At 49.5% G+C, this 19,618-nt stretch overlaps 1 protein-coding gene across 1 annotated transcript in view; it reads right to left on the reverse strand.

Annotated features, from left to right (window-relative positions):
- ITPK1 (inositol-tetrakisphosphate 1-kinase) overlaps positions 1 to 19,618 on the reverse strand; it is a 137,313-nt gene that overhangs the window by 7,013 nt on the left and 110,682 nt on the right. The window contains exons 6-10 of the mRNA XM_075329568.1: positions 13,204 to 13,302; positions 13,043 to 13,083; positions 10,681 to 10,846; positions 9,216 to 9,283; positions 5,911 to 6,073 (exon numbers count right to left, since the gene is read on the reverse strand). Of these exons, the coding sequence (XP_075185683.1) occupies positions 5,911 to 6,073; positions 9,216 to 9,283; positions 10,681 to 10,846; positions 13,043 to 13,083; positions 13,204 to 13,302 (537 nt within the window). The remainder of the gene's footprint in view (positions 1 to 5,910; positions 6,074 to 9,215; positions 9,284 to 10,680; positions 10,847 to 13,042; positions 13,084 to 13,203; positions 13,303 to 19,618) is intronic.

Here is a 19,618-nt window from a genome sequence, read left to right on the forward strand (position 1 = left end):
GACGAGGATGGCGCGGCGGCAGTCGGCCCTTATCTTGCGTAACACTCTGGGTAACAGAGCCAGAGGAGGAAACACATAAGGAAGCTGAAACTGCGACCAATCCTGAACTAAGGCGTCTGCCGCCAGAGCTCTGTGATCTTGAGATCGAGCCATGAATGTTGGGACCTTGTTGTTGTGCCGTGACGCCATTAGGTCGACGTCCGGCATCCCCCAGCGGCAACAGATCTCCTGAAACACGTCCGGGTGAAGGGACCATTCCCCTGCGTCCATGCCCTGGCGACTGAGAAAGTCTGCTTCCCAGTTTTCTACGCCCGGGATGTGAACTGCGGATATGGTGGATGCTGTGGCTTCCACCCACAGCAGAATCCTCCGGACTTCCTGGAAGGCTTGCCGACTGCGTGTCCCACCTTGGTGGTTGATGTAAGCCACCGCTGTGGAGTTGTCCGACTGAATTCGGATCTGCTTGCCTTCCAGCCACTGCTGGAACGCTTTTAGGGCAAGATACACTGCCCTGATCTCCAGAACATTGATCTGAAGTGAGGACTCTTGCTGAGTCCACGTACCCTGAGCCCTGTGGTGGAGAAAAACTGCTCCCCACCCTGACAGGCTCGCGTCCGTCGTGACCACCGCCCAGGATGGGGGTAGGAAGGATTTTCCTTTCGATAATGAGGTGGGAAGAAGCCACCACCGAAGGGAAGCTTTGGTTGCTTGAGAGAGGGAGACGTTCCTGTCTAGGGACGTCGGCCTCCTGTCCCACTTGCGTAGGATGTCCCATTGAAGAGGACGCAGGTGAAACTGCGCGAAAGGGACTGCTTCCATTGCTGCCACCATCTTCCCCAGGAAGTGCATGAGGCGCCTCAAGGGGTGTGACCGACCTTGAAGGAGAGATTGTACCCCTGTCTGTAGTGAACGCTGTTTGTCCAGCGGAAGCTTCACTATCGCTGGAAGAGTATGAAACTCCATGCCAAGATATGTCAGTGATTGGACCGGTGTCAGATTTGACTTTGGAAAATTGATGATCCACCCGAAACTCTGGAGAATCTCCAGAGTAACGTTGAGGCTGTGTTGGCATGCCTCTTGAGAGGGTGCCTTGACCAGCAGATCGTCTAAGTAAGTTATCACTGAGTGACCCTGAGAGTGGAGGACCGCAACTACTGTAGCCATGACCTTGGTGAAAACCCTTGGGGCTGTCGCCAGGCCGAACGGCAGTGCCGCGAACTGAAGGTGTTCGTCTCCTATGGCGAAGCGCAAGAAGCGCTGATGCTCTGGAGCAATTGGTACGTGGAGATAAGCATCCTTGATATCGATCGATGCTAGGAAATCTCCTTGGGACATTGAGGCGATGACGGAGCGGAGGGATTCCATCCGGAACCGCCTGGTCCTTACGTGTTTGTTGAGCAGTTTTAGGTCCAAAACAGGACGGAAGGACCCGTCCTTCTTTGGAACCACAAACAGGTTGGAGTAGAAACCGTGACCCTGTTGCTGAAGAGGAACCGGGACCACCACTCCTTCTGCCTTCAGAATGCCCACCGCCTGCAGAAGAGCCTCGGCTCGCTCGGGAGGCGGAGATGTTCTGAAGAATCGAGTCGGAGGACGAGAGCTGAACTCTATCCTGTAACCGTGAGACAAAATGTCTCTCACCCAACGGTCTTTTACTTGTGGCAGCCAGGTGTCGCAAAAGCGGGAGAGCCTGCCACCGACCGAGGATGCGGTGTGAGGAGGCCGTAAGTCATGAGGAAGCCGCCTTGGTAGCGGCACCTCCGGCGGTCTTTTTAGGGCGTGATTTAGACCGCCATGCGTCGGAGTTCCTCTGATCCTTCTGAGGCCTTTTGGACGAGGAGAATTGGGACCTGCCCGTACCCCGAAAGGACCGAAACCTCGACTGTCCCCTCCTCTGTTGGGGTGTTTTTGGTTTGGCCTGGGGTAAGGATGTTTCCTTTCCCTTGGATTGTTTGATGATTTCATCCAATCTCTCACCAAACAAACGGTCGCCAGAAAATGGCAATCCAGTTAAGCACTTTTTGGAAGCCGAATCTGCCTTCCATTCCCGCAGCCACAAGGCCCTGCGTATTGCCACCGAATTGACGGCTGCAACCGCCGTACGGGTCGCAGAGTCCAGGACAGCATTAATAGCGTAGGACGCAAATGCCGACGTTTGAGAGGTTATGGACGCCACCTGCGGCGCAGACGTACGTGTGAGTGCGTCAATTTGCGCCTGACCAGCTGAGATAGCTTGGAGTGCCCATACGGCTGCGAATGCCGGAGCAAAGGACGCGCCGATAGCTTCATAGATGGATTTCAACCAGAGCTCCATCTGTCTGTCAGTGGCATCCTTGAAGTCAGAGTGGTCCAGAAACATACTCTTTGTACGCTTGGGAAACCTGAAACGGAATTTCTCCTGCTGAGAAGCTGATTCCTCCACTGGAGGAGCTGAGGTAGAAATATCCAACATTTCATTGATGGACGCAATAAGATCATTCACTATGGCGTCCCCATCAGGAGTATCAAGGTTGAGAGCGGCTTCAGGATCAGAATCCTGATCAGCTAGCTCCGCTTCATCATACAGAGAGTCCTCTCGCTGAGACCCTGAACATTGTGATGATGTCGAGGGAATTTCATAGCGAGCTCGCTTAGTCGGTCTGGGGCTGCGGTCCGTGTCAGAGACCTCACCCTGGGATCCATGAGACACCCCGGGAAGACATTGCTGTTCCCACTGAGGGGAACCAGGGGACAATGATTCCACAGTGCCCCTGGCTTGAGATGCCGGCCTGGACTGCAAGGCTTCTAATATCTTAGCCATAGTCTCAGAAAGTCTTTCAGTAAAAACTGCAAACTCCGTCCCTGTCACCTGGACAGTGTTAACAGGTGGTTCTCCCTGGGCCACCCCTAGCAGAGGCTCCGGCTGAGAAATTGCCACAGGGGCCGAGCATTGCACACAATGAGGGTCAGTGGAACCTGCCGGCAGTATAGCCGTACATGCTGCACAGGCAGCATAGTAAGCCTGTGCCTTGGCACCCTTGCTATTTGTGAACGACATGCTGTTGTCTCCTCTGAGCAATACAGGAGGGTATATAGCCACAAATCAACAGTGCACCATACAGTGTAAAGTATAGTCTATAATCATATAATCTATAAGTACACTTCTGCACTAGTGGGGCCAGCACCACAGGTGCTGCTTACCGCCTGCGCAAAGCGTTTGTGTGGGCACCAGAATTCCTGCCTGGGTCTCCTTGAGCTTGTCTCTCCTCTCCAGCGTTAGCAGAGCTGAGAGTAATGGCTGCCAGCGTCCTGAGGAGAGGAGGGAGCCGTGGGCGTGACCCAGAAAAGTGCGGGAACTGGTGCCCCACTGTGCAGAGTGAGGGGGGTGGAGTATGCAAAGCATGCTCCAGCCCTCAGTGCTGCCGACCTGTACAGCGTCCCGCCCTTCCCCTGACTGGCAGGGCTGGGGGCGGGAAGAAAGACACAAACACACTCAGCGACGCTGAAGTGTATAGTGGCACAAATGCAGCCAGCGCTGCTGTCCCCGGTGCACTAGCACACCCAGCAATGCTGGAGTGTTGCTGTGCGCGGTCCCCACGGGGACACAGAGTACCTCCAAGTAGCAGGGCCATGTCCCTGAACGATACTCGGCTCCTATCCAGCAGGGTCCTCAGGAGCTGTGGATGGAGCACGGTCTCCTGTGCCTGGAGACCGATGGGATCCCACTTCACCCAGAGCCCTAATTGAGGGATGGGGAAGGAAAGCAGCATGTGGGCTCCAGCCTCCGTACCCGCAATGGATACCTCAACCTTAACAACACCGCCGACAAGAGTGGGGTGAGAAGGGAGCATGCTGGGGGCCCTGTCATGGGCCCTCTTTTCTTCCATCCGACATAGTCAGCAGCTGCTGCTGACTAAGCTGTGGAGCTATGCGTGGATGTCTGACCTCCTTCGCACAAAGCATAAAAACTGATGAGCCCGTAGCAGTACGGGGGGTGTATAGGCTGAAGGGGAGGGGCTTTACACTTTTAGTGTAATACTTTGTGTGGCCTCCGGAGGCAGTAGCTATACACCCAATTGTCTGGGTCTCCCAATTAGGAGCGACAAAGAAATATCAAGAATCTTAAGGTTACAAGTTAATCTCCAGAGATCTTAATGTCGCTTGGTCCACAGTGAGCAATATAATTAAGAAGTTTACATCCCATACCACTATAGCTAATCTGCTGGCTGTGGATGGCAGAGAAAAATTGCTGAAAGGTCGTAATGCAGGACAGTCTGGATGATGGATCAATCCCAATCAAGTTCTAAAAAAGTTCAAGCCATCCTGCAGCTCACGGGCATCAGTGTCCGTCCACATCTCAATGAAATTAAACGTTATTGAGGAGACCCAGGAGGACCCCACTGCTGACACAGACAGAAAAAAAAGACAAAATGTACTTGATTAACCAAAATCCATCTGGGAAAGCATCTTGTGGAAAGATGAGACCAAGATAGAGCTTTTTTGCAAAGAACATCATTCTACTCTTTACCGAAAACAGAATGAGGCCTACAAAGTAAAGATCACAGCACCTACAGTCACACATGGTGGAGGTCAGAAATGTTCTGGGGTTGTTTTGCTGCCTTTGGCACTGGGGGTCTTAGACATCATAAAATCTGAGGTTTACCAAAGGATTCTGGGTGGCAATGTAGATCCCAGTGTCAGAAAGCTGAGGGTGCGTCCAAGGTCAGGGGTCTTCCAGCAAAACAGTGAACCCAAACACTTCAAGAAGCCCCAGAAATGGATGGAAACATCGCTGGAGAGTTTAGAAGAGGTCGCAATGAGTCCGGATCTAAACCCAATTGATTCCTGGGAAGAGATCTGAAAATTGGGAGAAGAGAAGAGGAAGAGGAGAGAAGATGCCTTCAGATATGAGAGACCTGGAGATGTTTATAAAGAAGAGTCCGAGATTCCAGGTGAGAGGAGGAAGAAGCTGTGGACGGGGACAGGAGGCGACTGATGTAAGAGATTTATTCCAAAGGGTAAAGGGGCGAGGAACCAAATATTAAGCTCAGGGTAACAACAATTTTGTCAGGTCCATTTTTGGAGTTTTGAATAAAATTATGTCCAATATGCATTTTTTTCTGTTTTTTTTTTGTGTTGTTCCAATACACACAAAGGAAATAAACCTGTGTGTAATAAAACATGAGCAATTGTAATAATTTCTGGAAGAAATACAGAAATTTCAAGGTGCCAACACTTTCGGCCATGACTATATACATCAGCAAATATATATATATATATTTTTTTTTTTTTTTTCATTTTATTTTTCATTTTAAGTGAATGAGATTTCCTGTTCGGGCACGGGATATTTTCTGTAAATTCTGTAAAGGAGCCGGTCACGTCCAGAGAAGCCATTTTCCTGCAGATACAAGGCTAATCATCACTGAAATAACATTACTATCTGGCCCGGCTGCCTTACTATACATAGCGTTTCCTCTGCAGATGCCCATTCTAGACATTGTGTGCTGCAGGGAGCGGCACAATCGCTGCCCATTACACAGTGACCATGCGGTGATCACCAATCCCCCACCCCCCCCCACGACACACACGCTATCACTTAATGTGTGGGGGAGGGGATTACATCCGCCGCTCACAGCATAGAGAGAAGTGACCGCTCCGTGCACCACTTCAGCAACTGGAAGCGAGCGGCTACAGGGCGGACACAAGTTCATTTTCTCCCTGCAGCTGCTGTAAGGCAGCCAGACTGGATATTAACACTAGAACTACTGAGGTAGTCATTTTGACTACTTTGCACCATGTATTTCTATATAGGTGTCACGAGTCCAGTAGTTCTAGTGTTAACACCATTTACCTACAGATTTATCTCTATATCTGCAGGTAAATCGCGTTTCTTGATGTGACAGTTTCCCCTTATTGCCGGTACATCTTTACCTGGAAATGCGTTGATGTCAATGACGGCGTGCTGTCCAGTTTTGTTGTTAATTATAATGTCGATCCCAAACAGCGAGACGCCCAGAGCTTGTCGGAGAGCCTTGGAGATGGCGCGGATGACATCATCGCTGGGACGCTCAAACACGCCTTCTACCTTGTCCAGCTGTTGGCGAGAACCAGGGAGAAAAAGAAAAAATGATTGCATCAGTGATGTCATCACCAGGGGGCGGGGCATTGCTGAGCACAGATTGCTGCTGTTAACCATTTACATGCTGCTGGTAATCTTCTGCATGCGCCAGTTACTATTGGCCTTCCACAATGCAATCATAGGGCACCAATAAGTTACCATGGCTGCCAGGTCCTGCTGAAGGTCCTCGTCACTGCCATCTTGGTACTCCTGTGTCTCTTAACCACTGGTCAAGCTCCATCGAAGACTGATATTTTCACTATATACCTCGTATTGCAATACTATATTTATTTTAGACATATTACTTTAAGAGCGGTATTCTTAGTTAGAAACACCTCAAAAGAAAAAAACCTGTTAAAAATTAACTTTTAATAATTAAGTTAAAAGGCCCAAAAAGGACACACACTTAAATTAAAATTGAACGAGGTCCCATAATAGGCCAGGGGCAATGACAGTGAAATGAAAATATCGTTAATGCTCAAAGATATATAATCACATATACTAACGTGATGGGAAGAAAAACAAAGCGTAACCCCTTTCAATCAGTAGGTGTTTAACCCCTTCAGCCCCCGGGCACTTTCCGTTTTTGCGTTTTTGTTTTTTGCTCCCCTTCTTCCGAGAGCCGTAACTTTTTTTATTTTTCCGTCAATCTTGCCATATGAGGGCTTGTTTTTTGCGGGACAAGTTGTACTTTTAAATGAAACCATACGTTTTACCATATAGTGTACTGGAAAACGGCAAAAAAATTCCAAGTGTGGAAAAACTGCAAAAAAAGTGTGATGGCACAATAGTTTTTGGGATGTTTTATTCACGGTGTTCACTATATGGTAAAACTGATGTGTGGGTATGATGCCTGAGGTTGGTGCGAGTTTGTAGACACCAAACATGTAAAGGTTTACTTGTATCTAAGGGGTTAAAAAAATTCACAAGCTTGATCAATAAAAGTGGCGCACCTTTTGCGCCATTTTCCGAAAACCGTAGAGTTCTTATTTTTTGGGCTCTATGGCTCAGTGACTGCTTATTTTTTGCGTCTCGAGTTGTCGTTTCTAATGGTAGCATTTTTGCGCAGATACTACGTTTTGATCGCCTGTTATTGCATTTTGCATAAAACTTGCGGCAACCAAAAATCGTAATTTTGGCATTTGGAATTTTTTTTGCCACTACGCCGTGTACCGATCAGATTAATTGATTTTATATTTTGATAGATCGGGTATTTCTGAACGCAGCGATACCAAATATGTGTATATTTATTTATTTTTTAACCCTTTAATTTTCAATGCGGGGAAAGGGGGGTGATTTGAACTTTTAGGTTTTTTTTTTTAATTTTTTAAAACTTTTTTTTTTTCCTTTTTTTTTATTTTACTAGTTCCCCTAGGGGGCTATAGCGATCACAGCAATCCGATCGCTCTTATCTATCTGCTGATCACAGCTATACAGCTGTAAACAGCAGATATAGTCACTTCCTGTTTCTCTCTGCTCCCAGCAGAGGGAAAACGAAAGTGAAACTTCATAGCTGCAGGCGTCATCACATGACCCTGTGCTACGATGGCAACCACCGAAAGTCAAGTGATCACACACGTGACTTCCGGTGGGGGCGGCGGTAAGTAAAAATCATGGCCGCGCCCATATAGATCTCGCTGCCAGACTTTGGCAGCGAGATTTAAGGGGTTAAATGTTGCGAGTGGAAGAGATTCCACTCGCAACATGCAGGCACACATGTCAGCTGTTGAAAACAGCTGATATGTGTGCCGACGCCTGCCCGCGGCAGGGGGCGGGGCTTAACGAGACACGCTCCATGACGGATATATCCGTCCATGGTCGTGAAGGGGTTAAAGGTCAATTGACCCTGATGAGGCCTAAAAATCCCTACCTAGCAATGGAGGGTGTGACACTAACTGTTTTGGGTGCCCCCATTGACAGTCGGGAAGCCCTAGGCCAACCCTACAGTGACCCTGTCCAAGCTGACACGCCTATCACCAGAGGTAATAAATTTACTTATCTGAATTTTCATATCCAAAAACGTCCCGACGCGTTTCTCCCCAGTTTTCAGTGTACCAGGGTTCATCAGGGGAACAGACACAATTGATATTCAGAACTCCAAAATCTAGAGACTCCAGAAAAAAGACAGCTGTGTGCCAAGATCTGGAAATGAGGATGATACCTTGGAACACAGCTGTCTTTTTCTGGAGTCTCCGGATTTGGCACTCCTGAATATCAATGGTTTCTGTTCCCCTGATGAACACTGAAAACTGGGGAGAAACGCGTCGGGTCGTTTTTGGATATGAAAATTCAGAAGTTTTCTTTATTACCTCTGGTGATAGGTGTGTCAGTTTGGAGAGGGTCACTGTAGGGTTGGCTTAGGGCTTCCCGACGGTCAATGGGGACGCCCAAAACAGTTATGGTGTCACACCCTCCATTGCTAGGTAGGGATTTTTAGGTCTCATCAGGGTCAATTGCCCTTTAAACACCTACTGATTGAAAGGGGTTACTCTTAGTTTTCCTTCCTAGCACGTTAGTACATGTCATTATATATCTTTGAGCATTAACGATATTTTCATGTGACTGTCATTTCCCCGACCTATTATGGGACCTCGTTCAATTTTAATTTAAGTGTCCTTTTTGGGCCTTTTAACTTGATTATTAAAAGTTACATTTTTAAACAGGGTTTTGATGTTTTTCTGCTTATATATACCCTGGGGCTATCTTTTGCTGTGGCTCTGGTTTTTGCGGTATTCTTAGTTAGCAGATTTCGGGTGCCAGTGGATATGTAGTAAGTCCCTCCGTTTAGTCATTGCCGATCTCCAGAACAGAGGACCAGTGTCCCACTTTCTTTCCTGGCTTCAAGACCACAGCAAGGAGGAATTGAATGGAGCAGGAGGCCGTGGATGCATCAAGTCAGCAACACTGAAAATGGCCAGTAGCCACGTGCTGACACTTTCGTCGGTGCCATACACTGTATGGGCAACCAGCCGTTCCCGCCAATGACTCCTGACCATGATCCGGCAGCCGGGGGTGAACTCGTTCTGGCGATTGCTTGGTGGGGGTCTCAGCCATGGGGGACACACTGACTTAAGGCTAAGGTTGGAATCATGAAAAAAATAAATCCCAGAAAACTCACCGCAGTTAATACTGAAGAGGACTCTGGTTTTGACACATTATGACTATTAAAGAATATAGATTCTCTATCTGGAAAAAAAAAGCAAAAAAATAGCACAGATTAATTAGATTTTTACTGTAAATGCTGGAGAAGGAAGCAACTGGGATAATCCGCAGGAACGATGTGTGATTTTACAATGGAAAGTTCTATCTAAAAACTGAAAAGAAAAAAAAAAAAAAAACATTTTTACAAACGTGTAGTTCTTTGTGGCGCCAGCAGGTGGCAGTGCTCGTAATGAAATCCACTCACACGCACAGGGACCCAGCAAAGCGGGATCATCTCACCCCGTATTTACCATCCTAGTGCTTTTCCTAATCCCTGCCCCCCGTATTTACCATTCCAGGGCTTTTCCTAATCCCTGCCCCCCGTATTTACCATTCCAGGACATTTCCTAATCCCTGCCCCCCGTATTTACCATTCCAGGACATTTCCTAATCCCTGCCCCCCGTATTTACCATTCCAGGGCTTTTCCTAATCCCTGCCCCCCGTATTTACCATTCCAGGACATTTCCTAATCCCTTCCCCCCCTATTTACCATCCTAGTGCTTTTCCTAATCCCTGCACCCGTATTTATCATCGCGGAGCTTTTCCTAATTCCTGCACCCAGTTTTAACATCCCAGGCTTTATCTAATCCCTGCACCCCGTATTTACATCCCAAGGCTTTTCCTAATCCCTGCACCCTGTATTGACCATCGCAGAGCTTTTCCTAATCCCTGCACCCCGTATTTATATCCCAGGGCTTTTCCTAATCCCTGCACCCTGTATTTACATCCCAGGGCTTTTCCTAATCCCTGCACCCCGTATTTATATCCCAGGGCTTTTCCTAATCCCTGCACCCTGTATTTACATCCCAGGGCTTTTCCTAATCCATGCACCCCGTATTTACCATCCCAGGGCTTTTCCTAATCCCTGCCCCCCGTATTTACCATCCCAAGGCTTTTCCTAATCCATGCACCCCATATTTACCACCCCAGGGCTTTTCCTAATCAATGCCCCCCGTATTTACCATCCCAAGGCTTTTCCCAATTCCTGCCCCCCGTATTTACCATCCCAGGGCTTTTCCTAATCCCTACACCCCGTATTTACATCCCAAGGCTTTTCCTAATCCCTGCACCCCGTATTTACATCCCAAGGCTTTTCCTAATTCCTGCCCCCCGTATTTACCATCCCAGGGCTTTTCCTAATCCATGCACCCCGTTTTTACATCCCAAGGCTTTTCCTAATTCCTGCACCCCGTATTTACATCCCAGGGCTTTTCCTAATCCCTGCACCCCGTATTTACCATCCCAAGCCTTTTCCTAATCCCTGCACCCCGTATTTACATCCCAAGGCTTTTCCTAATCCCTGCACCCCGTATTTACCATCCCAGGGCTATTCCTAATCTCCGCACCCGGTTTTGGTATAATGATCACAGACGCCCCTTACCTGAGCTGCCTGGTGAGAAATTCTTTAGCGATGGTCGCTCCACTACCGTGTACGAATCTCCGACCACAAAGACTTTGTAGAGCACGGCGTTGTGGCTGACGAAGCTCTGGATGACACAGGGGCGCGGGATCGCCTGGAGACCCTCCATATTAAATATTATTGCCATCTACAAAAGATGCGAGCGTTGTAACACTTTATATTGTGCACATGTAACTGATTCATTACTATCATGATCTGGATTATGGACTATGTAACCCCATAATCTGAGGTTCACACTTATTCCGCTGGACATTTAGTGTTGGCCGGTGATGTCCTTCATGGATATAACGCACACATTTGACATGGTGTCTCCTATGGAGCCCTAACATGTGCCGCGGCTTTACAAGAGTACAAACATGGCAGCCGGGGCTGGACCGGGGACCGCGCACAAAAACTCGGCTGTCCCAGATCTACCATGGCATTTAAGGGGTTAACAGCAGCAATCGGCGCTGGCTCCGGTCACTACTGTTAAGGTATGTGCCCACGATCAAGACTCACTACGTCCTGATCTGCGGGGCTGTGAGTCTCCTCCGCAGGAGGTCGCAGCTGTCAGTACCCACAATCGGGGTTCAGTGCGCTGCGGACCCCTGCTTGTGTTCTCCCTACATAGGACGCATGAGAATCCACAGCAAACAATTGACCTGCTGTGGTCTGGAAAGTCGCACCGCAGATCAGTGTTTGCTGTGGAAAAAACAAGCACAGTGGGCACGAGATTTCTAGAAATCTCATCCACTATGCTTGTACTGTACAATACAGCGGTTTAGATGCAGTTAAACATGGTGCGTCCGAAACGCTGCAAACACTGATCGTGGGCACACAGCCTTAGAGGCAGATTTTGGATGGGTCAGGGCCAGTTAGTGACCCGGCTCCGCACATATAGTCTGCGGAGGTTTCCCACATGAATGCTCTTTCCAATCAAGTGTCTGCAACAAAATAGCCACTAGGTTTTAAATGTAAAACACAAAGAATAATTTCCATAACCCCCCCCCCCCCAAAAAAAAACCTGAAAAGATTCAGCAGGAAACCCCCCCAGATATGTGGAGACGTGATCTAATAGATGTGATGGTGGTTACATAACTGAAAATGAATGAATAAAATAGACCGCAACCCAAGTATAAAGTATAACCGATAAGAAGGAGGAAACATCATCTACCTCCCCCTGACCCCCATCCCCATCATCCTCATACTCTCATCCTCCCCCATCACCATCCTCCTCCCCATCCCTCTCATCTTCCCCATCCCTGTTGTGAATGTCATCCGAGTGGGTGCTGGTGCGGAGCTCCCTCTGGTGGCCAGGAATGGTAATGAAGCGGAGTCTGTATCTGTGACTCAAACAGGTGATGGAATTTATTAGGAATCCAGGAAGTCCTATTGCAGATCAGCCCAGTGTATTTAAGAGAGCACTTTCTGACTGGCGGCCGCCAGTGATAAATGTTTCCTGCTGCTTCTGAAGATGGCTGGGAGTTTTCCCTTCAGATTCTCCCATTTATTTTGTGCCTGAATCTACTCCAGATAAGTTTACTGTTTCTGTGCTTAATTGCTGGAATTGCACTTAAAGTTGTTTCTGCTTATTCCATTCTGTTCTGTGTTTTGGTTTCTTGTTTCTGAGAATCTGTCTCTCTGCTTTTGTGAGCAGGGCATTTCCTCCAGCAAGAAAGGGAGATTGCTCCCTGTTCATGTTTGGATTATTTGCACTTGAATATCATTTGTTCTGTGATTTTGTTTCTTCCCATTATAGCTGCAGTTCTGTTTAAAGTGTCTGGCACAAGAGTACCTGATATAGTGTGGGAGTGGAGAGACCGTGTGGTCTTAGGATTTTTATTTATCAGGAGTTTGGTGTTTTTTTGCTGGCTGCAATCCGTTATCTTTCCTGTTGTCTAGTAAGTCGGGCCTCACCTTTGCTAATCTATATTTTCTGTGTATTGTTTTCTTACATCACCGTTGTTGCATGTTGGGGGCTTGCTATTTCTTTGGGGACTGCTCAGAGGCAAGTTAGGATTCCTCATTTCTATCTTTGAGGTGTAGCAAGTTTCTCAGGCAGTGACGAGGTGTCTAGGTGTGTTAGGAACATCCCACTGCTACTTCTAGTGTTGTCCGATGGATAGGGGATTGCGGTCAGCTTAGTTTCCAACTACTCTTGTGGTTTGTTTTTTTCCTGATTAATGGGAATTTTTTGTGATCATCCACGGTTACCAGTTCATAACACATCCCCTCATCTTACCCATCCTCCTCATCCCCCTCATCCACATCCCCCATCATATCCTCCTCCCCATCAAATCCTCCTCCCCATCATATCCTCCTCCCCATCATATCCTCCTCTTACCTCGTGCGAGTTGGTCCCATGAGCAACTCTTGTCTTACAGACTGGAAAAAAACAAACACAAAAACAAAAAGTTATAGCGCCGCCCTGGTGGCAGGTTCAGGGAGGCTCAGCAGATCTGGTGGGCTCTAATATTAAACTCTGTGCCTGTTCCCAATACTTACTGAATGGAAAGGCCAGGCCACTGTTCTCAATCAGCTTCAGGGCTTCCTCCCCACTCTCCGTCGATAGCTCCATGAAGGGCGGAGAGCACAGGCGATCATCTACAGGAAAAGACAAAAGGTAATTTATAGGTTATAAAAAAAAAAACAACAAAAGATTCCAGCAGAGAACGGAGGACGTTTTATGCAAAGAATTTACAACAAGTTGTAAATAATTAAATTAGCCACAAACAAGACGTAGATTTCTGGTTCTCAACGTCCAATCTTTCTTATTAGTCTTCACTGGGGGACACAGAACCATGGATCGTCTGCTGCCACCCGGAGGCTGACACTTGTATTACATAGAATTAATAATTGGCTGTACCTCGCCTGCTACGGTAGCAACCGACCCCTCAGTTTTGTGAGAAAACAGTAACAGAAGATAATACAGAATTATAACACGCCATCATGAAAAGAACAATGTAAATACAACCAAGGGAGGAAGCGGCGTCCCCTAATGGAGACCAACGAGAAACAGATTTTATGTCCAGAACCAAAAATCTACTTTTCTCGGTTGCTTCATTGGGGGACACCGAACCATGGGACGTCTTAAAGCAGTCACTAAGGTGGGAAAAAAAAAAAAAAAAAAGAGCAAGCGGGCAAGTTTTATACAAGAGGGAGGAGCCTACAAATTCATTACTATTTACACCCCAAAAGTGCCTAACGTGACGACAGAGAACCTCCAGGCCGACTGGACTAATGTTCCTGGTGGGATCATACGCAGCTAAAAGATGCATGTGACACTGAATGCATTAACCTACTCCAGAGCTTCATTCATTAAGGCGGACATTGAAAATGCACATCGGGACCCTAGTGTATGAGACGCCAAAGGGTCAAACCAATTCCTGAAAATCCTCTGTGCTGCTGGAGAAATCTGCTCCTGCCACTAACACTGTGTGCACTCCTGAGATTGGCCTGTTTCTCCTGAAATCCTCTGTGCTGCTGTGTACCCGGCTATATAACCTCTGGTCAGATCAGCTCATTGACCGGAGGGAAATCAGGGGGGGATATATCAGGATTTTGCATGTGATTCATCACTGCACTCAGGAGGTAGAGCAGGACCCCCATGGTGGAGCCCCCCGCAGCGGAGGTGGCCTGAAGGGAGAAGCTCTGGAGCCCCGGATTCTGGCAGTGGCGTCTGTGATAAATATACAGAGCGGGAGGCCCTGGGACAAGGCCAGGATCAGCGCTGCACAATCCGGGAAATTCTGCTAATCCTATTTGGATTCTGAAAAACAGAAAGATTCAGAATAGACTGAAAATATGAGGAGGGGACATGGTGGGGTCTCAGGAGCAAGCCGGGGTCCAAAGCTACCAAAGATCGATTATCTTTAGGTAAAATATCAACTTTAAGTTCAAGGTAAAAGGATTCTCCAACTCTGGGGAGAAGTTATGTTTTTAGATGTGACAGAACGCGCTCACTGACAGACGCTTAGTTTAATCATTCTATAGCCAATAATAGGCTGCAAAATTTGTAAGCAAACAATTGCAAAAAATGATTTTTCACTCCAAATACAGGAATTTAAGTAAAATAGGAGGACAATGAATCGCAGAAGATGTAAAAGTCACCCCAGCTCCAGGCTGTGTAATCACAGGCGTCTGTACAACGCTGCCACCTGCTGGAGCAATCACCTCATGACAACTCAGGGGAAACAGGATCCTGTAGATTAGTAACAATTCACTGTCAGTTTAGATGGTCACATATATAGTATCTAGCAGTGGTCTGGAGTCTGTGGAATTAAGAAACTGCAACTCCCAGCATAGCTAGAGGGATTTATCAACAGTGTGACGCTGGTAATGCAATGCAAACTGATATTGTGATGCAGGCCCGGGATCATGGTGTGGGCCCTGTACGATGCTGTGTGCCCTGTATCATAGTGCGGGCCCTGTACGATGCTGTGTGCCCTGTATCATAGTGCAGGCCCTGTACGATGCTGTGTGCCCTGTATCATAGTGCGGGCCCTGTACGATGCTGTGTGCCCTGTATTATAGTGCAGGCCCTGTACGATGCTGTGTGCCCTGTATTATAGTGCAGGCCCTGTACGATGCTGTGTGCCCTGTATCATAGTGCGGGCCCTGTACGATGCTGTGTGCCCTGTATCATAGTGCGGGCCCTGTACGATGCTGTGTGCCCTGTATCATAGTGCGGGCCCTGTACGATGCTGTGTGCCCTGTATCATAGTGCAGGCCCTGTACGATGCTGTGTGCCCGGGATCATGGTGCGGGCCCTGTACGATGCTGTGTGCCCTGTATCATAGTGCGGGCCCTGTACGATGCTGTGTGCCCTGTATCATAGTGCGGGCCCTGTACGATGCTGTGTGCACTGTATCATAGTGCAGGCCCTGTACGATGCTGTGTGCCCTGTATCATAGTGCAGGCCCTGTACGATGCTGTGTGCCCTGTATCATAGTGCAGGCCCTGTACGATGCTGTGTGTCCTGTATCATAGTGCAGGCCCTGTACGATGCTGTGTGCCCTGTATCATAGTGCGGGCCCTGTACGATGCTGTGTGCCCTGTATCATAGTGCGGGCCCTGTACGATGCTGTGTGCCCTGTATCATAGTGCAGGTCCTGTACGATGCTGTGTGCCCTGTATCATAGTGCAGGCCCTGTACGATGCTGTGTGCCCTGTATCATAGTGCGGGCCCTGTACGATGCTGTGTGCCCTGTATCATAGTGCAGGCCCTGTACGATGCTGTGTGCCCTGTATCATAGTGCAGGCCCTGTACGATGCTGTGTGCCCTGTATCATAGTGCAGGCCCTGTACGATGCTATGTGCCCTGTATCATAGTGCAGGCCCTGTACGATGCTGTGTGCCCTGTATCATAGTGCAGGCCCTGTACGATGCTGTGTGCCCTGTATCATAGTGCAGGCCCTGTACGATGCTGTGTGTCCTGTATCATAGTGCAGGCCCTGTACGATGCTGTGTGCCCTGTATCATAGTGCGGGCCCTGTACGATGCTGTGTGCCCTGTATTATAGTGCGGGCCCTGTACGATACTGTGTGCCCTGTATTATAGTGCGGGCCCTGTACGATGCTGTGTGCCCTGTATTATAGTGCGGGCCCTGTACGATGCTGTGTGCCCTGTATTATAGTGTGGGCCCTGTACGATGCTGTGTGCCCTGTATCATAGTGCGGGCCCTGTACGATGCTGTGTGCCCTGTATTATAGTGCGGGCCCTGTACGATGCTGTGTGCCCTGTATCATAGTGCAGGCCCTGTACGATGCTGTGTGCCCTGTATCATAGTGCGGGCCCTGTACGATGCTGTGTGCCCTGTATCATAGTGCGGGCCCTGTACGATGCTGTGTGCCCTGTATCATAGTGCAGGCCCTGTACGATGCTGTGTGCCCTGTATCATAGTGCGGGCCCTGTACGATGCTGTGTGCCCTGTATCATAGTGCGGGCCCTGTACGATGCTGTGTGCCCTGTATCATAGTGCGGGCCCTGTACGATGCTGTGTGCCCTGTATCATAGTGCGGGCCCTGTACGATGCTGTGTGCCCTGTATCATAGTGCGGGCCCTGTACGATGCTGTGTGCCCGGGATCATGGTGCGGGCCCTGTACGATGCTGTGTGCCCTGTATCATAGTGCGGGCCCTGTACGATGCTGTGTGCCCTGTATTATAGTGCGGGCCCTGTACGATGCTGTGTGCCCTGTATTATAGTGCGGGCCCTGTACGATGCTGTGTGCCCTGTATCATAGTGCGGGCCCTGTACGATGCTGTGTGCCCTGTATCATAGTGCGGGCCCTGTACGATGCTGTGTGCCCTGTATCATAGTGCAGGCCCTGTACGATGCTGTGTGCCCTGTATCATAGTGCAGGCCCTGTACGATGCTGTGTGTCCTGTATCATAGTGCAGGCCCTGTACGATGCTGTGTGCCCTGTATCATAGTGCGGGCCCTGTACGATGCTGTGTGCCCTGTATCATAGTGCGGGCCCTGTACGATGCTGTGTGCCCTGTATCATAGTGCAGGTCCTGTACGATGCTGTGTGCCCTGTATCATAGTGCAGGCCCTGTACGATGCTGTGTGCCCTGTATCATAGTGCGGGCCCTGTACGATGCTGTGTGCCCTGTATCATAGTGCGGGCCCTGTACGATGCTGTGTGCCCTGTATCATAGTGCAGGCCCTGTACGATGCTGTGTGCCCTGTATCATAGTGCAGGCCCTGTACGATGCTGTGTGCCCTGTATCATAGTGCGGGCCCTGTACGATGCTGTGTGCCCTGTATCATAGTGCGGGCCCTGTACGATGCTGTGTGCCCTGTATCATAGTGCGGGCCCTGTACGATGCTGTGTGCCCTGTATCATAGTGCGGGCCCTGTACGATGCTGTGTGCCCTGTATCATAGTGCGGGCCCTGTACGATGCTGTGTGCCCTGTATCATAGTGCAGGCCCTGTACGATGCTGTGTGCCCTGTATCATAGTGCAGGCCCTGTACGATGCTGTGTGCCCTGTATCATAGTGCAGGCCCTGTACGATGCTGTGTGCCCTGTATCATAGTGCAGGCCCTGTACGATGCTGTGTGCCCTGTATCATAGTGCAGGCCCTGTACGATGCTATGTGCCCTGTATCATAGTGCAGGCCCTGTACGATGCTGTGTGCCCTGTATCATAGTGCAGGCCCTGTACGATGCTGTGTGCCCTGTATCATAGTGCAGGCCCTGTACGATGCGGTGTGTCCTGTATCATAGTGCAGGCCCTGTACGATGCTGTGTGCCCTGTATCATAGTGCGGGCCCTGTACGATGCTGTCTGCCCTGTATTATAGTGCGGGCCCTGTACGATGCTGTGTGCCCTGTATTATAGTGCGGGCCCTGTACGATGCTGTGTGCCCTGTATTATAGTGTGGGCCCTGTACGATGCTGTGTGCCCTGTATCATAGTGCGGGCCCTGTACGATGCTGTGTGCCCTGTATTATAGTGCGGGCCCTGTACGATGCTGTGTGCCCTGTATTATAGTGCGGGCCCTGTACGATGCTGTGTGCCCTGTATTATAGTGTGGGCCCTGTACGATGCTGTGTGCCCTGTATCATAGTGCAGGCCCTGTACGATGCTGTGAGTCGTGTATTGTGGGGCCTGTATGATGGTGCAGGCCCTGTATCATCAGCATATGGACCCTGTATCATCAGCATATGGACCCTGTATCATCAGCATATGGACCCTGTATCATCAGCATATGGACCCTGTATCATCAGCATATGGACCCTGTATCATCAGCATATGGACCCTGTATCATCAGCATATGGACCCTGTATGATGGTGTGGGTCGTGTTTGATAGTGTGGTCTCTATATAATCAGCATATGGGCCCTGTATGTTTGCGTGGGCCCTGTATGATCCTGTGAATCCTGTATCGCTGCGCGGGCCCTGTATGATCCTGTGAATCCTGTATGGTTGCGCGGGCCCTGTATGATGCTGTGAATCCTGTATCGTAGAGCAGGCCGTGTATCATTGCGCGGGCCCTGCATGGTTGCACGGGCTCTGTATTGTTGCCTGAGCCCTGTATCGTTGCATGGGCCCTGTATGATCCTGTGAATCCTGTATGGTTGCGCGGGCCCTGTATGATCCTGTGAATCCTGTATCGTTGCGCGGGCCGTGTATCGTTGCGCGGGCCCTGTATGGTTGCGCGGGCCGTGTAGGATCCTGTGAATCCTGTATCGCTGCGCGGGCCCTGTATCGCTGCGCGGGCCCTGTATGGTTGCGCGGGCCCTGTATGGTTGCGCGGGCCCTGTATGGTTGCGCGGGCCCTGTATGGTTGCGCGGGCCGTGTAGGATCCTGTGAATCCTGTATCGTTGCACGGGCCCTGTATCGCTGCGCGGGCCCTGTATCGCTGTGCGGGCCCTGTATCGCTGCGTGGGCCCTTGGCTATATATGTGCAGGTTTTTTATTACAAGCAGTGAGGCCATAGTTTTCGGCAGCGGTGGCCAGTCATTCCGCCATGCCCGCGCAGGCTACCAGCGCTCTTGCTGCCGTGTGCAGTGTAATTGTGCCCAGACTCCGCTCACGTCTTCCTGACGATCTCACACCCACTCATATTCTGGAGACGTCTTGAGAGATCAGAGAGCTGCAAAATGTATCAGACAGAATCAGGCCACGATGCGCAGATCACGGAGGCCGGCCACCGGAGATAACCAGCGAGCCAGGACCGGCCGGGCTGTAATCCATCACAGGACCATCTACTGCTCACGTCAGGGGTCTTCCAGGAGGTCCCCGGCCCTGGTTGGAATTACTGCCTATGTTACAGGGCAGGACAGGTTTTTAGTTTCTGGATGCAAACAAGGATGGTGCAATTCACTAACAGCAAGCAGAGATCTTAACAATGGTGAAGAGATGTCACAGTTCTATAGAAGGTGGCAGAAGGTTTCATTATGGAAGATCGCGT

The sequence above is a fragment of the Anomaloglossus baeobatrachus genome, chromosome 12 (assembly GCF_048569485.1).
Source record: "Anomaloglossus baeobatrachus isolate aAnoBae1 chromosome 12, aAnoBae1.hap1, whole genome shotgun sequence".
In the NCBI taxonomy this organism is placed as follows: Eukaryota; Metazoa; Chordata; class Amphibia; order Anura; family Aromobatidae; genus Anomaloglossus; species Anomaloglossus baeobatrachus.